Source organism: Squalius cephalus (assembly GCF_949319135.1).
Source record: "Squalius cephalus genome assembly, chromosome: 16".
NCBI lineage: Eukaryota > Metazoa > Chordata > Actinopteri > Cypriniformes > Leuciscidae > Squalius > Squalius cephalus.
Genome location: NC_137137.1, coordinates 15,739,793 through 15,759,357, shown reverse-complemented (window position 1 = coordinate 15,759,357; position 19,565 = coordinate 15,739,793). Strand labels below are relative to the sequence as shown.

Sequence of the window (19,565 nt, the reverse complement as noted above, 5' to 3'; positions counted from 1 at the left end):
GCTAATATCTCATGTCACATGTTATGCAATGTCTTTGCTTGCTACAAAAGTACAATTACTCTGGTCTTGCCTGGGAAAATTGAAGCTGGGATTTCGGCCATCTCAAACTCTGTGGTAATCGTGAATGGAAACCAAACTATGTTCCATTCTGGCTTGTTGTTGGTGACCTAATTCCTTGGATAAACAGCTTTGTCAAATGTACGTGGCACCCAAAATTCTTGTTAGTGCATTAGTTGAAACAATGCAGTACATAAATGGCACAATCACTGCGACTGTTCAACAGGGTTTTTATTTTATTTACTTAAGTGCAAGATTGTGTGTCACATAGTAATCATTATGAAGGCAGACTACATGAATAACTATAAGAGCCAAGAAAATAAACCGACAAATGAAGTCCATTTAGTGGCACTGAGAAATGTATTCATATTAGCGTTAATTAAAGTTAATGCACTCATTTGGATAGCGCTGATTTAATTCTGTAAACTGGAGCCTGGCCTGAATAAAGATTCTCATCTTTGACATTGTTTCATTAGAGTTAATGGAGATGACTGCAGATAATAACTGAGGGGGTCACTATAGTGTCTTCCAGCACTGAAACTGAAAAAATCATATAGCCATTGCGCTGTCAAAAGACTAATTTTCTGCCAATTAAGTATTTTAGAGCTGGACATATTCATTATAGACATTTCCATAACTACACAAAATAACCACAACTCTTCCATGAGCACTTATAGTTGTTTTTCTTGTTATTCTTTCACTGTGCCTCTGTGTCTACCCTGCATGTGCTCTTCAAAGCAATTTGGAACTTTGTATTGCAGCACTTTTTTTCATGAGCACTTTTCACTTTTAAGTTGGATTGCTCATGTTGTATTCCTCTTATGCAAGTCAACTTGAATATAAGCATCTGGTAAATGAATATATAGATGAATAAAAGAATGAATGCAAAATGGCATCCATGGAAAAATGGTATACCTCTTGAGCTGACCCACCAGGATCAGGTTGGGGGCTGTGCCAGTGAGGGTTGCAGTTCCTCCAATGCTTGCAGCATAAGGTATACAAATCAGAAATCCTTTCCACACTTTCATCTGGTATTCCGACTCTCTTCTGACCACTTCCAGATTCGTTTGCTCTGATCTGTCCGTCCAGTCAGGTCTGTGAGGTTACAGAGGGGACTGAATCTCTTAGTAATGACTCAGACTTTAATATTTAAGGTTATGAAAGGATGATCTAACAAGTTTTCATATTCACGTATAGGAACATTCCTAAGCTTAAAAAACTCCAGACTGTCATTACACTAATTTTGTTGCTGCAATAACTCAAATTATACTGATGATGATGTTGAACTTTTAATGGTACATTTATTTCAATCATTACAACCCTTGTAATAGTTTTATCATGTTATTGAATATGGCAATGTTAATTTATGTGGCCTTGGCAGACTAAATCGAAGCGTGCATAATACACTAATCTATATAAATGATATATAGATCAGTGGCATCAAACTGCCATGTGATTTCAGTAGTTTGCTGTGATCTCTCTGAACCCATAAACTAGTGACTGTCTATATGATTTTTACCTGATCTCAGATCAGTTTTATACATTTGTAGACATTTAATGACATGATAAGTTAACTAAAAATGAAGAGTTGTAGTTAAGTCTCTTGCTGGTCTTATTAACCAAGCTCTACATAAAACAAACAAAACAAGCCCTACAATTTAATAATTATAGAGACACATCATTTTTAGTGGTATTAGATGATTTGTTAGTAGATTACACCTACAATAAAACATTTGCAGTTGGTTTGTAAAAGGTGCTTTTATGGATATTTGCAGTAGCACCTCACTGCAGTACACGAGATCCAGGGGGCGGAGTTGGATCCAGATCTAAGGGGTGGAGATTGGTAGGTTTAGGGGTGGGTTTAGGGATCAGGGGGTGGAGATGGGTAGGTTTAGGTATATGTAAGGTGGGAGGAGTTGGATCTGGATCCAACTCCTCCCCCTGGATTTCGTGTTCTGCATTGAGGACCATCTCGATATTTGGGGTGGGTTTTCATTGTATTTACACTGTTCTGACCAGCAGGGGTCACCCGTGTGTGGCGTTTTGAGCATGAATCATTTTGCGAAGCAATTGGTTAAATTAGATGTTTTAAAACACTTCGTTTCTCCCATCATTACTGCTAATACAGACATGCAAAATATGCTGCTACTGTATAAATAGAAACATAATTCCTGTAGCAGATCTAGGCAGGTGGAGCTGGGGGAGGTTGAAGGTTTCAGAGGAACTTTGGTAGCAAGCTGAAGGACTAGCTTACAGCAAACACTGAACCAGACTATTTAAATGTTTAAAAAATTTAAATGATCAGCAGAGGCCAATCAGCTTGTGCCATGAAGTAATGATGTAATTGCTCGCAGCTTGCATGTAAAGGACCTATCAGACTGCGCCCTCTAGAGTGTCATGACTGAACTAGATATATCAAGTTCTTGTTCAAAGAAAGTCACAAATGAATTCTTCTCACTTACCTGTCATCTGTGGTTAGTATCTGTTTTTCAAAAGGAAGCACATGCAAATTCACCTGAGAATCACCTGCAATGGAATGTTTTATTTTTATAACTTAGAATTAAAATATATTTTAATTATTTAATATTTTTTTATATATAAAATTAGGCTTCTCAGTATCTTTACACATTAAAGAAATCTTGACTGACAAAAAAAGAAAGAAAAAAAAGAAGAAGCTTTGTTCAGTTCAAAGTTCTCCATTCAGGTTGTAGGGCCTATATCATGTTGTCATGTGTATACAGTAGGCCATCTAAATTGTATGCTGATGTCATGATTACTTTCAATAAAAACTTTCATTTCCTAATTAGCTTGCAACACACAGAATATGAATTTCTCCCCACTCTACCAACCCTCTGGGTCCCGCTTGCCCTTGCAGTTCTCTTTTAGAGTCTCCAGATTTCCAAACAGACTTTCCAGTATGGCGTTAGCAATGGGCAGCATCATGGCTGTTGTGGCTGTATTACTCAACCACATTGACAGGAAAGAGGAAGTGATCATCATGCCTAAAATCAGCCTGGATAGGAAAGAAAGACAAGTAGAGTCATACCTTATATATTATTACGCAACCATTCCTACAATAATTAGTGCAATAAAATGTGACCACACAGTACACACTGTGTACATAGTAAAACTGTGTCAAATGGTGAAGCTTAAAAGTAATGACAGTAGAATTTATATTCTATCAAAACTACTTTTCTGTCTGCACACACTGTCCAATAAATAAAGATAAACAACTCCACAATCAATAAAGTATAAAAAGCATGTTATGTATGAAAACATTGTGAAAAGAATATCATGCTGTGAAATACTACAATTTATTCGCAGAAACACATTCAGTATTAAATTACGTTTTACTTTTTTCTATCAGTTTTTGTGTCTGAGAAAACTTAAGATAAATATGTGGGATGAGAAAAGCTATAAATAAGCAGAAATACTTTTGTTGCATTGTTTCCGCTTTATCAAATGTTGTACCGACTAATAGAATTGATTTCTGACACAGATATTTGAGTAAATGACCAGATTTTATATTTGAGTAAAAGTTTCTGTGTTTACCATCTACAATTGCTAAAACTTAAAGACAACCTATTATGCGCTTTTTTGTTTTTAGGGTCAGCTAGAATAGGTTTTCATGCTTGAATGTTGAAAAAACACATTATTGTTCACATATTACATTGTTTTAGCAAATCTTTCCCCAGTCTGTTAGTAACACCAGGAGCTGCGTTTCTCAAAAGCATCATAAGCCTAGATCGCAGAATCATTGGCACCAATGGTCTCCACAATCAACTTAGCTCACGATGCTTTGAAAAAACGCAGCCCTGTTTAGTTCCTTTCTCTATGAAGCCCCTCATTTTGAAAAGCGCACTGTGCTCTCATTGGTCGGCTGGATTAGTGTGTTGCAATTGGTCAACCACTTTGAATTTCAACACAATACTAATGGAACTCAACCAGGCCTCGCCCCCTTTTTTTCCATATGCCTTGGGCAGGAATTATTTAAATGAGGAATATTGTGACGTGTACGTTCCTGGAAGAAAACTCAAGACTACAATCGAGGTGGTTCAGGGAGTTCAAAATCAGTGTTTACTTATATAAAAAATAACTTTGTGCTTTGTAACTAAGTAGACCTTTTTCATGCTCAAACAGCAAGATTAGACTCTAAAGAAAGTTGAAAATGTAAAAAAAAAAGCGTAATAGGTCCTCTTTAAGACAGAATCTTTCTCACCAGGCAGGTTTCACTCCTACAATCTTCAGCACCTTGAGGGCTATACGGCGATGGAGACCCCACTCCTCTATAGCAGATGCCATCACTAAACCACTCAGGAACAGGAAGTTAGTCTCCAGGAAGTACTGCGGACAGACCTTCCAAGAAGGCAGGATTCCCATGGTGGGGAAGAGGCACACGGGAAGCATGGCAGTCACCGCCAGCGGGAGCGCTTCGGTACACCAGTACACTGCCATCAGAAGCACCACATACAAACATTTGCCCTCCTGGACAAAGAAACAGATGGATGTGTAGATGCAGGGATGAGTTAATAAGGATTACTGTGACTGAATGGAAATTCATTTTCTGTAGGCAAGCAGATGTATGTGCAAATATGCGTCAGCAAAATTTTCACTAGGCACATTCTCAGAGCAGAGAGCAGCACATTCATTTTAGTGTAAACCTGTCTAAGAGTTAAAGTCCTTGTAGGCATACATTCAATATTTTAAATAAAGTCCTGCATTGTATTACAGATACATCATATTCTGACACCTTTAGAAGGCACTATGAAATATTGCATTGGCATGATGCTAGACCTTTGCTCACTAATTTCCCTTTTCTAAGCCATTTTGCAATCACTTCTAACCAACTCATTCTTGGTTCATTATTAATCAGATCATTCTTGGAGGATGAAGTGTACAGTGGCTTGTTATTAATCTCATACATTATGAACAGAAAGCTTTTGCCTTAATTTTGGACAATATATCGCTTCATCATTCAAAACATATAACAAACTTCTTTTTGTTCCATTTTCTGCTTTTCTGTTTCAATAGTGCCTTTGTGTTGTCTTTCTAACAAATTATTTGCACCTTTTGTCAAAGGTCAAAGACGTTTAGGCATTTTTGTATGCCTAGGTGTTCAAATAATTTTGGGGCAACCAAAAAAAAATTACATTCTATAATTCAAACATGTATGACTTTCCTCTGTGGAACACAAATGAAGATATTTTGAGAAATATCTCACTGTTTTTTTGCAATGGAAGCTTGTCACTAGCAGTACCTTTAAAGGGTTAGTTCACCCAAAAATTTAAATTCTGTCATTAATTACTCACCCTCATGTTGTTCCAAACCTGTAAGACCTTCGTTCAGCTTTGGAACACAAATGAAGGTATTTTTGAAGAAATCCGAGAGCATTCTGACCCCCCATAGACTGCAACATAATTGCCACTTTCAAGGCCCAGAAAGGTAGTAAAGAAATCGTTAAAATAGACCATGTGACAGTGGTTCAACCTTCATTTTATGAAGCGACAAGAAGACTTTTTGTGCATAGAAAAAAGAAAAGAAAAAATGATTATTCAACAATGTCTACTCTTCCATGTCAGTCTCTGACGCTGTTCATGTGAGCACCACAATGCATGCGTGTGATGCTGATGCAGGAGCCGGCCAATACTGAGCTGACGATCTGACGTATAGAACCCAGAAAAGACTGGCATGGAAGAGAGGAAATTGTTGAATAAAGTCTGGGGGGGTTTTCCGCACAAAAAATATTCTCGTTGCTTCATAAAATCAAGGCTGAACCACTGTAGTCACATGTACTATTTTAATAATGTCATAACTTTCTAGGCCTTGAAAGTGGTGATGACATTGCTGTCTATACCTTAAGGTAGCCTACATATTGCTACAAGAAACTAATACGCACTTTTTAGGTGTAAAAAACAAATATAAAGATGTCATTTTAAGGGTACTGCCCCAGTGACAATCTATTGTCTACCCCTAAAGATAATTTTTTTTTTTTTTTTGAAAGTTTGTAACAACATTAGCTTGATATTTTACATTTTTGGGTGAACTATCCCTTTAAGAAACAGGTGCTCATGCTCATTTTCGTCTACTGATATAAAATAATATTTTCTGAAATAGGTCAATATCTGCGAATATTTACACAATTGTAATCAGCTGTGTGACAATTCTGCTGCTGTAACGCATAATTAACAATCCTCTGTGTTCAAAAGGCCATAGCATAAGGTGACTGATTTTAACAGCTCTTTACCTTTGGTGGCACAACGAAGAGCAGCGGGAGCAGCAGTAGCGGGGCGAGTATAAGAATGAGCTGTTTGCGCGCGCACCAGAGCTTCCTGGAAAACTTTGCAGAGTCCATTGCGGCATAAAACCTTTTTTCCTTTCCTTGTCTTTGCACTGGGACAGGCTGAGGCTCTGGCGCTTGGTCTCCAACTTTATTACTTTTGCTTTATTATTTTTTAGCACAGCGGGAGAAGATTAACTATTGGCTTACTCGTTAACTCCCTTAAAGACCCCTCGACTTTAGCCTTCAACGTGAGTCGGTCTACAGCGCCAAGAAAGATGAAGAGCAAAGTGTTCTGCTTCACACAAACTACAAAGAGAGAGTAAGCATTAAATGTATACTCTGTGTGAACTGAAGAAGTGTTTGTAAAGCTTTGATATTAGCAGTGTGACAGGTCAAGGGTTAAGGTTATAGGTCCCGCGTGCTGATGATTATTTTGACCTCACGTTTCTTGAGATGTTTGCTGTAGGCTAATGCTGAGTCATTATACTTTTGAATACCAGTATTATTAATATATTTGTATATAGGTTTCCACTTATTTATAATAGTAGGCTGCATATAAATCAGATAGCCTAAATTATTTCTTTTAGTCAGCTTATAGTAGGCTATTAGTTTTGGTAATACTCAAAACAATCCCTAATGTGCCTCTTATATTTCTGGTTTGCTTTGCTATTGCTGCTAGACTGTAATGTATGGTACACTGTGCCTGTGTGCCATGAATTTATGTGTGCAGATGTTATGCAATGGCATTTTAGTGCCTGTGTACTTCATTCAACTGATAAAACATACTACTTAACTAAACCAAATATGTTTTAGACCTTAAAATATACTGATAGCTTTCATGGTGCTTTAGGGCCATGTGATGAATCAAAGTTCATTATAAGTGACCTATTCATAAACTGTATGTGACTAATATGTGTATATAGACTGTAAATAGTGTACTATTTACAAAAAAAAAAATCATGGTATAGTATAGCCTACACATGACAATAAATGATTGCAGTAAACATTAACTAAAAGCATAAAATGCAACCTAAAACACCCTAATGTGTGTGTGTGTGTGTATATATATATATATATATATATATATAAAAAATTAAAAAAAAAAATTACAAATAAATATACATATGTATGTATGTATGTATGTATGTATGTGTGTATATATATATATATATATATATATATATATATATATATATATATATATATATATATATATATATAATATATAAAATATTATAGCAGTGTTTATTGTTAATGATTTGTCTGTGCATCATTTAATTTTTTTACGTGCCCTCATAATCTTTCTTAAAAATAACTACCCCTCCTCTTTAAACAACATCTCTTCTCTTCTCTGATGACGTGTTTATTGGGACGAGGGTGGGACAACCTGTCATGAGATCACAACAATAGCAAACCACACTGATCCAACAATCCCATCAATTCCCGATGGACAAAAATCAAGCCCAGCCCTACATTTTTTTTCTTGTTCAAGAAGCCGCTTTTACTCGGACATACGTCACAATATGGCAAAGAAAAGACTATATACTTCTTAGTATCATATAGTATATAGTACTATATAAGACTTCCGTTTCATGTCAACCTTAAAGCAATAACAATTTAATATGAATAAAATGTGATAAAATACACCGAGACTTCTGGGAAATATTTTTCCATTTTATTTTTTTATTGTGGAGCACATTAAGGGCAGGTGGTGTTTAGTCATTTATTTTCCTTTCACAACCTCACATTTTGTTTTTATTTCATTAAGCTAAAATAATTTTTTTTAGTTTTTATGTTTGTGAGTTTTATTTTCATTAATGATAAAAGCCTTGATGCTCTCCGTTTTGTTGACAAATAATTTTTGTCAGTGAATGAAACTTTTATTTTTTAATTTAATACTCTTTCCCTGGAGACACACTGAGCCACACTATTCTGCTATACCGGGGATCTCACGTCATTCTTATAATACACACTGTTTTTAATGCTGCGTTCACTTATGGTATTTTCATGGTAAATGGTAGGCAACCATGGCATCCTAGCACCAGCAACACAAGGACAAATGCACTGTCTGACCCTGCAGTTTAGATTATTACTCACTGTGGCTGACTCAGATCCTGTTAGCAGGAGCAGTATTGCAAAAAGAAGATTCAGATTTTTTTTTGTGCCATTGTTCTGTACAATTCAGCTATTGTCTAAGTTACTTAATGGGGCTGTAGCATGTGTTTCCAAACAAATAATTGATGATTGACTTTCTCTGTAGCTATACATGATTATTGACTATAGAAGTATTTATTAGCTAAAAAGTTTGATCCCCTGGGAATATATCATTAACTGCGGTCCGGTGCATATTTTCTTGCATCTTTTGAAAAAACTTTTGAGGCTCTGTGTGGAACTAAATCAAACAGGCAGGGCTCAATGATGTGCAGCCTCAGCAGGACCAGGACTTAGACAGAGCAACAGATTAAACTCTTATACTGTATTCAAATATATATATCTTAATATATAATATATATATACATCTATATATACTATATATAGACGTATACGTCTCTGCACTCTTCTGACCGCGCTTTCTTCGTTTTCTTCATCAACTCTGCCATGATTCACGTCTGAAATGCGTGCTAGTGTCCTCCATAGAGGCTGCTTCATATGTTGCTGATGTATGTGACGTCGTGCCGTAAAGCAAGTCGTGATTCTCGCGAGATTTGGCAGGGCGCCACCTTTCAAACCTGCATTGCTGGTTTTGCCAGCGGCATCCCCTCCCCGCCTCCCCGCTTTGCTATCGGGATGATTCGCCCTACTACAAGTTCATTTACCATCGAAATTATTTCGAAGCTGTTATATTAAGGTACAAATCTTGGATAGTGTGCCTTTAAGGTTACACAAACTTTCCCCTCCCATATTCTTAAACCAAAATCTCTCAAACTGGCCAATGAATGCAGAGTGAGTTCTCAAGCACTGGGATGTCTGCTGAACCTCAAGGCTCTGTCTGTTTTTTTGTTTTTTTTATTGTATTGTATTTTCTCTTGGTAAAACATTACTAAATGAATGATAAATGTTGTTGTGGAATTACAAGAAATGTTTACTTACCAGATAACAAAATCTTATTGCTTTAATCTAATTTTGCATCTCTCAAACCTTATTTTTGCCTATAGGCAGCAAAACAGCTGCAACAAGAATACAGTTAAACAATAGACAGTGCAAAATATTACAAAACAGCACATATAAGGTAGATGTATGAGTACGTTCATTAGTTATGCAACTTGTGAGTGTGAAAAACCTACATGTGCTGACTTTAGTCCTGAATGGACTGAATCAGATAGTAAATTGGGTCTGAGTGAGAAAGGGAAAAGAAACCTCACTACTTTGAACATGAACGTAGGAGCAAAGGTGTTCCAAGAAAGACCTCGATGAAGAGGATGTGACAAATTTGTGATGATGGACCCCAATTTTACCATCATTATCTTCTCTTATTATGCTACAAAGACCCTTTTAGCCAGTATCATTTGTTTGATTAGGAATACAAATCCTTATACTCATTGAATCTGCTGGGGGGAAATTTTTTTATAAAAGCCCAGTGCGAAGAAAAATAGACCAGAAGAGGAGGCGAAGCATGACTCAATATCATGTTCAGCTTGCTTTCCTTGAAAAACAATGACATTTTCTTTGAATGTCACTGACATGGCTGTCTTCATATATTTACCAACATCTATTTTGCTCTAAAGGGCACACATGAGAATGAATCTCCTACTCATGAGATAGGAAAATTGGTCATATTTAAGATCAGGTTATGCGTCCTCGAGCGTTAACATGATGGTATCTGGAATATTGATGTGGTCTTTTATTAACTAAAACTAAAGCCATAAAAAAAAAATTCAAAAAACATAATTTGAAATAAAATAAACATTAAAAAAAGAGCACCAGACTCTATAACTGTTCATTTTAGAGACCAGTTTTATTTTTTTATTTTTCTAGTTTTAATGTCTATAGTTTTTTATTATGTTTTAGTTATTATAGTTCTTCAACTTAAACTAAATTTAAAATAAAAAGATAAGAAATGTAACTAGCTGAAATAAGTTTTTTTTTTAATATATATATATATTTTTTTTTTATTTCAGTTAATCCCAAATTCTCATTTTGCCCCATGTACTGCTCTCACACCCTCTAGTGGACAAATTATCAACTCTGTCTCCCAAAAGTGATATGTGCTCATTAAAATAAAACTGGCTAAATGGTAGGTTGTGTAAGTATGAGAGCAAACATGAAAATTATTGTAGATTTTATTGTTGAATATTCATAACCATAATCATCTGAAAATACTGAAAAGGGCAAATCAGTTGCATCTTTAAAGGCTCTGTGAAATAAAGCACATGCACTGCTGCTTAAACTACTTAAAGTATTTTAAAGAAAAGGCGATTTGTGAGAGAGAAATGTCTCAAGCGGCTTTAATTCAGAAAGAACATTTAGTCTTTAGTCTGGATCTGTATTTTTGTAGGTTTGTGTGTGGATACTGGGCAAGAGTCATGGAACTAAAAAATAATGTGAAGAGACTTAAATACACCCACATAAATGTGAGACTTTATGCAAAAACATTTTTAAATTCAGTCTTTCTGGGTTTGATAACTGTGTTTTAGCAAACACACTTTAACACTAACATAATTTTATTCATTCACATGCAGGCTCAAAATAGCCAAAATATAGTAAATGTGATTAAATTGCTAAATGATGCAGAAATTGCAGGTGAACAATGCATCAAATTTCTTATTTCTTATTATATTATGTGACAGCTGTCAGAGGGTTTTAATATCGTGAAATTCAGTAATATGGGTAATGTCAGAAGGGCCTTAGTTAAACCTATCCTTTATGAAATAGTGCCTAGGGCGCCATAAAATCTGCACAGTGATTCGCAATAGCTTGCAAAAATATGAAATCACGAAACAATTGCTTCAAGAACAAAAACACTCAATGATAGAACAAAAATGAGCCACACTCTTTAAAAAAGTTATTTTGCAAGAGACCTTAACTCAGAAACCTAGCTGTAATTCCAAAGTAGCAGTTACAGAAACATCCATCTCTGTAGAAACTGAATATACTGTTATACAGTATAACACTATGGACATATCAGTAAAACCTCAAAGATGTCCGGTTCATGAAATATTACTTGTCCCCAGGAGACGAAAGCTTTACTTTGTGCTCCATGAGTCAGAGAGAGGTGCAAGTCAGGGGGGATTTGATTAAGACACGAGTGGACTCCTGAGCAAAGGTTATATTCCTCCCCCCATTCCTTGTTTCTACACATTCTGACAGGTGTGCAATGACGAACAGGAATTTACATGGCTAAGAATTAGAGTAAACCACAGTGTATTATGAGGATTGTAAGAAATAAAGAATGTCCAGGCAGTCGTGATGTGAAGATGATTAAGTCTTTATTGCAAAGTGTGTAATGTGTCTGTTTTAATTGATTCCTGTCACCAGTGTTCCACGGTATAAAAATACTGTTTTACAATGATTTAATAAAAAAATGTGATTAACCCTTAAATGCCTGAATGTTTTGCCAATCATAATTACATTCTGGTCTTTAGCGACCCAAATCTATATCTAACACAGGTAGGTGGATCTCTACCTGTCACGATAATAAAAAACTCTTGAGTAGCAATTGCAGAAGAATAAAATAAATCATATTTTGTTACCTTTTGGAGCTTGGACGGGTTCAGTTTGAGCAGAAGTTTTATACCATCATCACTGTCCTCGTCAGAGCTCATTTCCCCGTACATTCAGCATCTGGCTCATATTTGTGATCTCAAACATATTCTCAAAACTATCATTTTCAACATCTTCAAATCAATATTTTGATCGCTGACAGCTTCTTCACCAGATCCAAGTGACAGTGATACTAATATTTGATTGTGTTCAGTACTTGCTCTGCAGTAAATCGCTGAGCCATTTCAAGTTTTGCTGATATTCTTCCTATTCTTTTGTTTTCTGCCTGCTGTAACTATGAGTGAAACGTCACTTCATCATTGTGTATCAGACATTGCCACGTTGTGGAGTAAAGGTGAATTACTTTGCACTTATTCCGTCATCAACGATTCAATTATTGTTGTGCAGAAAAAAATATACTAACACTGTACACTCCTCGGGTCATAAGCGACCCCATACAATTTTTATAAAAATTGAAAGGGAAAACAATTTTTTTAATAATTGTATTATTTTTCTTCTTGTTATATTATTTTTAATGAATTGATTGAGGAATACTAAGAAGGTTGATGTCTATCTTTAAATAATCAATGAGGAGGAGGGTAGTGAATGACGTCCCAAGTCACTAAAGACCCAAGGTATGCATTTAAAGGCAGTGTAACAAAGGCTTATTCTTGTTACAGTAATGATAATAAAACTGCATTTTGGGGGTAAAATAAAAACTGGATAAAATGAGCTTAAAGGTACAGTATGTAAATTTTGCAGCTAGAGGTCGCTTATTCAAAACACTAACAAAGGTGTAGCTTGATGATGCCGTAAATGAGCATGGAATCGTGGAAGGTGTCGTCTTCACCTCCACAGCCGATGGAAAGCAATTGCTCATGGATGAGCTAATGTATTCAAGTTTTATTGCCGTTACTGTGGTATGAAGCAGGGCGGGGCTAAGAGCCTGGGATATTTTACATCGCTGTTTTAAATGCCGCAGTTGGCCGCTGCATGTCGCTCTTTCGCTTTGTTGTTTATGCATATTTTACGATTAGAGTTACGTTTAACGCTCGCCTCCTTCCATGAATTTGAAGTTTGTTACAGTTGCGTTTGATCACTTAAATCCACATTATTTTATTTCATTCTAATGAAACAGCTGCAATGCTGAATACAGGTCAATTTATTAGATTAATTCAAATTGTGGGGTAACGCAGCACTGTTTTTTACTTGGTCAAAACAATCATACTAAATATATATTTGAGCGTGTGAAAGTTATGTTATAAAGTTACTTGCGTATGAGACGCTTGTTGCACATTGTATTAAGCTAGATCTATATAAGAATATCATTAATAAAAGCTAGATGACTTGTTTTGCTAAATGGCATGCAATTCTTTTTAAAACGTATGGTTAAGTAAATGCTGTATTACTTTTAATACAAATAAAGCTCTTTCTGTCATGACAACTCTTAGAGTGGTTGACATGGTATGACAATGTTGTATGTTTGGTCTTTGTGGAACAGATCTGCTACGCTGTTGCTGCTTTTATTGCTGCTGCTGCTGCAGAGCAAGTACAGGACTCGCTACGGCCAATGCACACATGACCCGCTGCTGCTGTACAATATAGCGTACATTAATTACCCGTAGCAGATCAATTCAGGTGGAGCTGGGGATGACGTCATTGACAGGCAACATAACACGGTGACGGGACTTTACAATGGTTAAAATAGCTGATTTCTCTGGATTTATTCATTGTTGGAAACATTTGGGATAATGTAAATGTAATCTAAGGTGGTAAAATGTATTAACAATCCTAATAATAGACATTATTTTCTTTTAATGAAAAATATGATTATAGGCTATTTTTATATTTGGGGTAAAATGTGACCTGGACACCTCCTTGTGCTTTGCCCACCCACCTGTTGAGCTGGTTTCAAGGGGGCTAAAACTGTAAAACTGTGGATTTGTATTCCACAGGCAATGTAGGCCTAGTGAAAGCTCAGACTGAGTTTAAGCATCATTAGTATTCTAACCCTGACCTTGCTGTACTCATGGACCTGTAGTTAGTTAAATATTCAGATTAAATATTCAAATGTTGCTGAGGCTGGTTTGTCCTTGATGGATTTATCCAGTGGAGAGGGAGATACAATAAGCTAGAAGAGATCCCAAATTATCCTAGAGAATGCAGAAATGTTCAGAAATGAATATATGTTGAATTTGTTGACATTACCAGTCTGTTAAAGGAGAACATGTTTTTTGTAAATTTGGAGTGCTGTCAGTACAGAGAACAACGACAAAAATCGGTGTTGCCTACACCGTGTTATCCTCTTTTTAAAATTTGCACCTTGTTGACTTCAATGGGGCAAGTTTTAAACCTGCTTTTAGCCTCTTAACATCCTTGATGTGTCATTACAAGTGCCCAGCCATGTGAGTGATTCCTTCAGAGTTAACACGGGTGAATCTGACTGCAGTAGATGTGAAAGATATGACTAAAAGTGATGTTAATTCCATAGACAGTATATAAACTGGACACAGCGACCCCATAGGTTTCAACGGAGAAAAGTGAAGCAAATTAGAAACACTCATTTCCTGATGGCTGAGCGAACTGCGCAGTTTATACATTGTCGTGTTTCTTTTGAAATAAATAATGGACAAATGGAGTCTTTAAATGCCTCAGATGTAAAGTGATGCCAAAATGAATGGGAGTCAATGGAATGCTAACAGCAGGTGAAGGCTTGATAGCCAATGGCGGCCGCCGGGGGTGGTACGGAAATCGAGAGCTCGATTACCCCCCTGGTTAATTCAGCCAGCGCACATACCTGTATTTACTTACTGTTTTCGGTCAAAGTCCACAATAGTCGATTGTCGAGTTCACGCGCATGAACTCAACAATCGACTACTGTGGACTTCGACCAACACGGTGCTTTACACGGTGTAGGTAACACCGATTTTTGTCGTTGTTCTCTGTACTGACAGCACTCCAAATTTACAAAAAAGTGAGCTCAATGTTAAAATTGACCGGAGTTCTCCTTTAAGCTCATTTGACAAGTAGGCTATAAGAAATAGGCCTAAACACAAAAAGGATTGTGCATTTTTCCCTTAGGCTACCTACTATTTTTTTGTTATTATAATTCTAGCCTAGGCTACTTTAATTTTTATTGAATGGGAACCGGAACCGGAACCGGTATCGGAACCGGAAAATTTCTTACTGTTTCGGTTCCGGCAAACGCAGAATATTTGTATATCGATACTGTATGGTTGAAAAGACTGGAAGTAAAGCTGTTTCATATTGACAACTGCTCTCTCAGGGTCAACGACAGCGCAAACAGATTTGAATGTTCCGGTGTGAAGTTTTTGTCATTTAGGAATAAGATCGCGTGGGTGTTTGAATTTCGCACGTTTCCGGTATTTTTTCAAAAACAATAACGGTTCTGGATAAGGGTTGGATTGGCCGATTCTCGGTTCCCAACCCTAGTGGAGAGGTAGGCTACTAAAATATAATAAAAATGTCTAAAAAAATGAATACACTTCTCAAACAAAAGCTCCATTAATTATGACTGAATCTCTGTAGGCTATATTAGTTTAATGGTCAGGTTCATTTATTCACTTAACTTTAACATGCATCTCTCCTGTCAACAATTTGGTAGCTTAGATTAACTGATAAATTTAGTTTGTTTTCTTCCTGTTTTTTTCTGACAAGGCACCAATCAGAGTCAGTATTGATAAATGATTGTCTGCTGGAGTGTGAACTGTGCACCATGTGAAACAGTCTGGTCTATTAACTTGTCATGAAGTCATTGAAGCAGGTGATGAGGTGTGAAACAAATCAATCAATATCCTGTGGGAATATGACTCTTCACATGGATCCACACTAAAACTACTCTTACAAACACACACTATTTGCTCAAACTTTATTCATGTATTCACTTCAAATAGGCTCCTGTAGTTTTTCATGTAGCGTAATGTGTCTCTCCTCAAGGTTTCACAAGTAAAAGCTTTTGTCAGTAAAATAAATACCATAGTTACCTGGATACTGCTTCATGCATGGTATGAGAGAACGGATTTCTCTTTTAAGTGGAGAATGTGACTGCACAGTTCTGCAAGAACACATTTCTAATACAGCTGTGCACAAACAAGTCAGCAAAATCAAGATATTACAAAATCACTTCCATGCAAGAGCTCAAACAAAATAATTATATAATTATTATATTATATATAATTATAATAATTTTATTACGACGCATTAACCCTCTGATATATAAAAGATCAAATCGGGAAAAAAAAGACGAAGTTTTGAAGACTTGAAAAGACAAGAACTGCAACCTTTAGAAACTCCTCTCGTTCCTTTATGTTCCTTTACATTTATAGTTCCTTTCCTTTACAGTTGAAAGTAGTGTGTTATTTTACAACGGACTGATTCCTAAACACGCTTCAGGACTCTCTAGGTATTTAGTGCTTTACAGCTTTCATTAGCCATTTTCAATGTATATTGTCATTAATAACACACACAATGAATGTATTAGAGTGTTAATATAACATATATAAACATTAATACGTGACAGTTCTTGTGTTTGTCCTGAAAGATATCTTTGGAAAATAAATTAATGATTTGATAATTTGGATCAAAGAAAGCACATACCTGCCTGTTGCCATGCACTATAAATGTGTGTGTCTGTACCCACATCTTTCATTTAAAGTCTTAAGCAATCACACAAAGAGCAGGCGGAGGCTGCATCTGCTGACGTACAGTCAGTGGCTGTGAGAGAGTCGGTTTACTCCGAGCCACTGAATCACAGAGCATCTCTACAGGAGCATCTCCAACAAACAAGCAGCAGAGGATTTTCTTAGAAACTGCAACATCTGATTCTTCAACTACATCTGCAGCTCTCAGCTTCCTTATATATCATCTGAACCAGTTTTGTTCTTTTATTAGCCTATTCTTTTTCCTCTCTAATTTCCATCTGTTGTCTGTTCTTCCCAGTCTCTTTATCTTCACAAATCCCGATGAACGACTCAAACCTGCAGTCTCTTAAAGGGCAGAAACCTGCAAACAGCACATCTTTGCCTCCTAATGGCAGTACTGTGGATCCTCCAGCAGGGGCGCTGTGCGAGCAGGTCCAGATCCAGGCGGTGGTTTTTCTCACCTTGGGTATTGTGAGTCTCCTGGAGAACATCCTCGTCATCTCGGCTGTGGTCAAAAACAAAAACCTTCACTCTCCAATGTACTTTTTCCTGTGCAGCCTGGCTGCTGCGGACATGTTGGTAAGTGTATCGAACTCTCTGGAGACCATTTTCATCGCAGTACTAAACAGTCGCCTTTTGGTGGCCAGTGACTATTTTGTGCGTTTGATGGACAATGTGTTTGACTCGATGATCTGCATTTCTCTTGTGGCATCCATCTGCAACCTTCTGGCCATTGCCGTCGACCGCTACGTCACGATTTTCTACGCCTTACGCTACCACAGCATAGTGACTGTACGCAGAGCGCTGGTCGCCATCGCCGCGATCTGGCTGGTGTGTGTGGTTTGTGGGATCGTCTTTATAGTGTACTCGGAGAGCAAGACCGTGATCGTGTGTCTAATCACAATGTTCTTTGCCATGCTGGTTCTCATGGCAACTCTCTACGTACACATGTTTCTTCTCGCCAGACTTCATGTCCAGAGAATCGCAGCATTACCCCCAGCAGCAGCTGCCGCTGGCAACCCGGCCCCACGTCGACACAGCTGCATGAAGGGAGCCGTGACCATCTCCATCCTCCTCGGAGTGTTTGTGTGTTGCTGGGCGCCCTTTTTCCTCCACCTCATTCTGCTGGTGTCCTGTCCGCACCATCCGCTCTGCCTCTGCTACATGTCTCACTTCACCACGTACCTGGTCCTCATTATGTGCAACTCTGTGATTGACCCCCTCATCTATGCCTGCCGGAGCCTTGAAATGAGGAAGACCTTTAAGGAGATACTCTGCTGTTTTGGCTGCCAGTCTCCTGTTTAGACGTCAGTAAAGAATGTCTGATTTGAAACAAAGACTGGATGTGTCAAGAAATCGTTTACCTTGATGTAAGATGCCAAAAGCTTGGTGGTCAGAATAATTTTGCACATCCTGAGATGAGGGTATGAAAGGAAAGCTTTAAACCTGGAAGGTTCAGATGCTGTAAGAAAATCGAGCCCGATCTCACGGGAAAACGTACAAATTCTACGAGGTGGCTTATTCGTACGAATTCATACGACCTGACTCGTACTAATTATTTTACGAATTGGCCAATTCGTATGAATTCATACGAATGACCTACCCCTGACCCCGCCCCTAAACCTACCCATCACGTGGGTTTAGACAAATCGTACAAATTCGTACGAGTGAGGTCGTACGAATTAGTACGAATTAGCCAACTTTTTATCATTCGTACGAATTCGTACGAATTGGTCGTGAGATAGCGTTGGAAAATCAGAGAGCTTGAGGGTAGATTGAATGTCTTGCTGAAAAAAGCAGATCAATTATTTGTTACACTCTTAGAAGAAAAGATTCTATGGAATCTTAAAGGGTTCTGTTGGGTGCTTCATATAAAAGGGTTCCCATCATGGGATAATTTTATGGATTTCATTGTAATTTGTTATAATTAGTTTTATAATGAAATTTTATAAATTAAATGGCTATACATAATTATAAATTAATACTTGAAAACTTCACTATTTCTAGGTGACAAATCAAATAAGTAAATTAATCACATTGATCATGTGACTCTACATGTTCTTTCATTGAAGCCAACATACATATTTTACGTTTTGGCAAATTTTTGTGGCGAATTTGTATGATCTTGAACCACTTGCTTAATTTTTCGTATAAATCATACGTTTTTGTACAAATCAAATAGTCAAGAATTTGGCAAAAAAAATAAAATAGTCATGTGTTCCCATGAGAACAGGTTGTTGAATCATCTCAATATATGTTGGATCACATGATCATTGAGTTTTACACAAATTTGTGGCGTTCATGCAGCTTGTGCAAAAGGACAAACCAAATAAAAAGAATTCTAATAAAGATTTAGAATAACCTTTTCACTAGTGGTATTACACTTTTAGACCCTACAGTACAGTATGTTTAAAATGTGTAAATAGTATATTTTAGGTATCTGTGACAATGTTCAGACCATTCTGTATGATAACGGTGTGTAAATGCTTGTGTTCAAAGTTGCTGAAGTGAAATCTTATTAACAGTCATGTGGTGAAACTTGCTTTTGGGACATTAAATAAATCAGGGCACATCCTAAACCTACATGTATGACTGGATCTGTTCATCTTTAATGGTGTCCAACTTTGTTGCTTATAGTTGTCAGAATCAGACTTGGACTTTCTCCCATCAGCATCAATATGCAGTCAAACTCAGCCCAACTGCTGCAGTCAGCTTGTGTGGATCAGTTAGTCTCAAATTTCTCTGTTTTTGCCTTTCAGCAGTGGAATGTGACTGGGGACTGAGCCAACTGAACATAATCAGTTCCAACACCAAATATCCCTCATTTTTGGTGTTTTTGCCTTTTATTCTGAAGGGGGAGAGAGAGA

At 37.0% G+C, this 19,565-nt stretch overlaps 2 protein-coding genes across 3 annotated transcripts in view; one reads left to right on the top strand and one right to left on the bottom strand.

Annotated features, from left to right (window-relative positions):
• slc13a3 (solute carrier family 13 member 3) overlaps positions 1-6,602 on the bottom strand; it is a 15,725-nt gene extending 9,123 nt beyond the window's left edge. Inside the window, exons 1-5 of one of the 2 annotated variants that reach the window (XM_079896941.1) lie at positions 6,302-6,602; positions 4,277-4,542; positions 2,907-3,070; positions 2,520-2,583; positions 973-1,152 (exon numbers count right to left, since the gene is read on the bottom strand). In XM_079896941.1, the coding sequence (XP_079753067.1) occupies positions 973-1,152; positions 2,520-2,583; positions 2,907-3,070; positions 4,277-4,542; positions 6,302-6,409 (782 nt within the window). In that variant the 5' untranslated portion in view covers positions 6,410-6,602. Of the gene's footprint in view, positions 1-972; positions 1,153-2,519; positions 2,584-2,906; positions 3,071-4,276; positions 4,543-5,366; positions 5,743-6,301 lie in introns of those variants that run through there. The other variant, XM_079896942.1, reaches the window with a different exon arrangement.
• On the top strand, positions 6,379-19,565 carry mc3r (melanocortin 3 receptor). The gene is made up of 2 exons (XM_079896945.1): positions 6,379-6,656; positions 16,997-19,565. Exon 2 carries the CDS (start codon positions 17,020-17,022, stop codon positions 18,001-18,003), a length of 984 nt encoding a protein of 327 aa, XP_079753071.1. The 5' UTR covers positions 6,379-6,656; positions 16,997-17,019; the 3' UTR covers positions 18,004-19,565.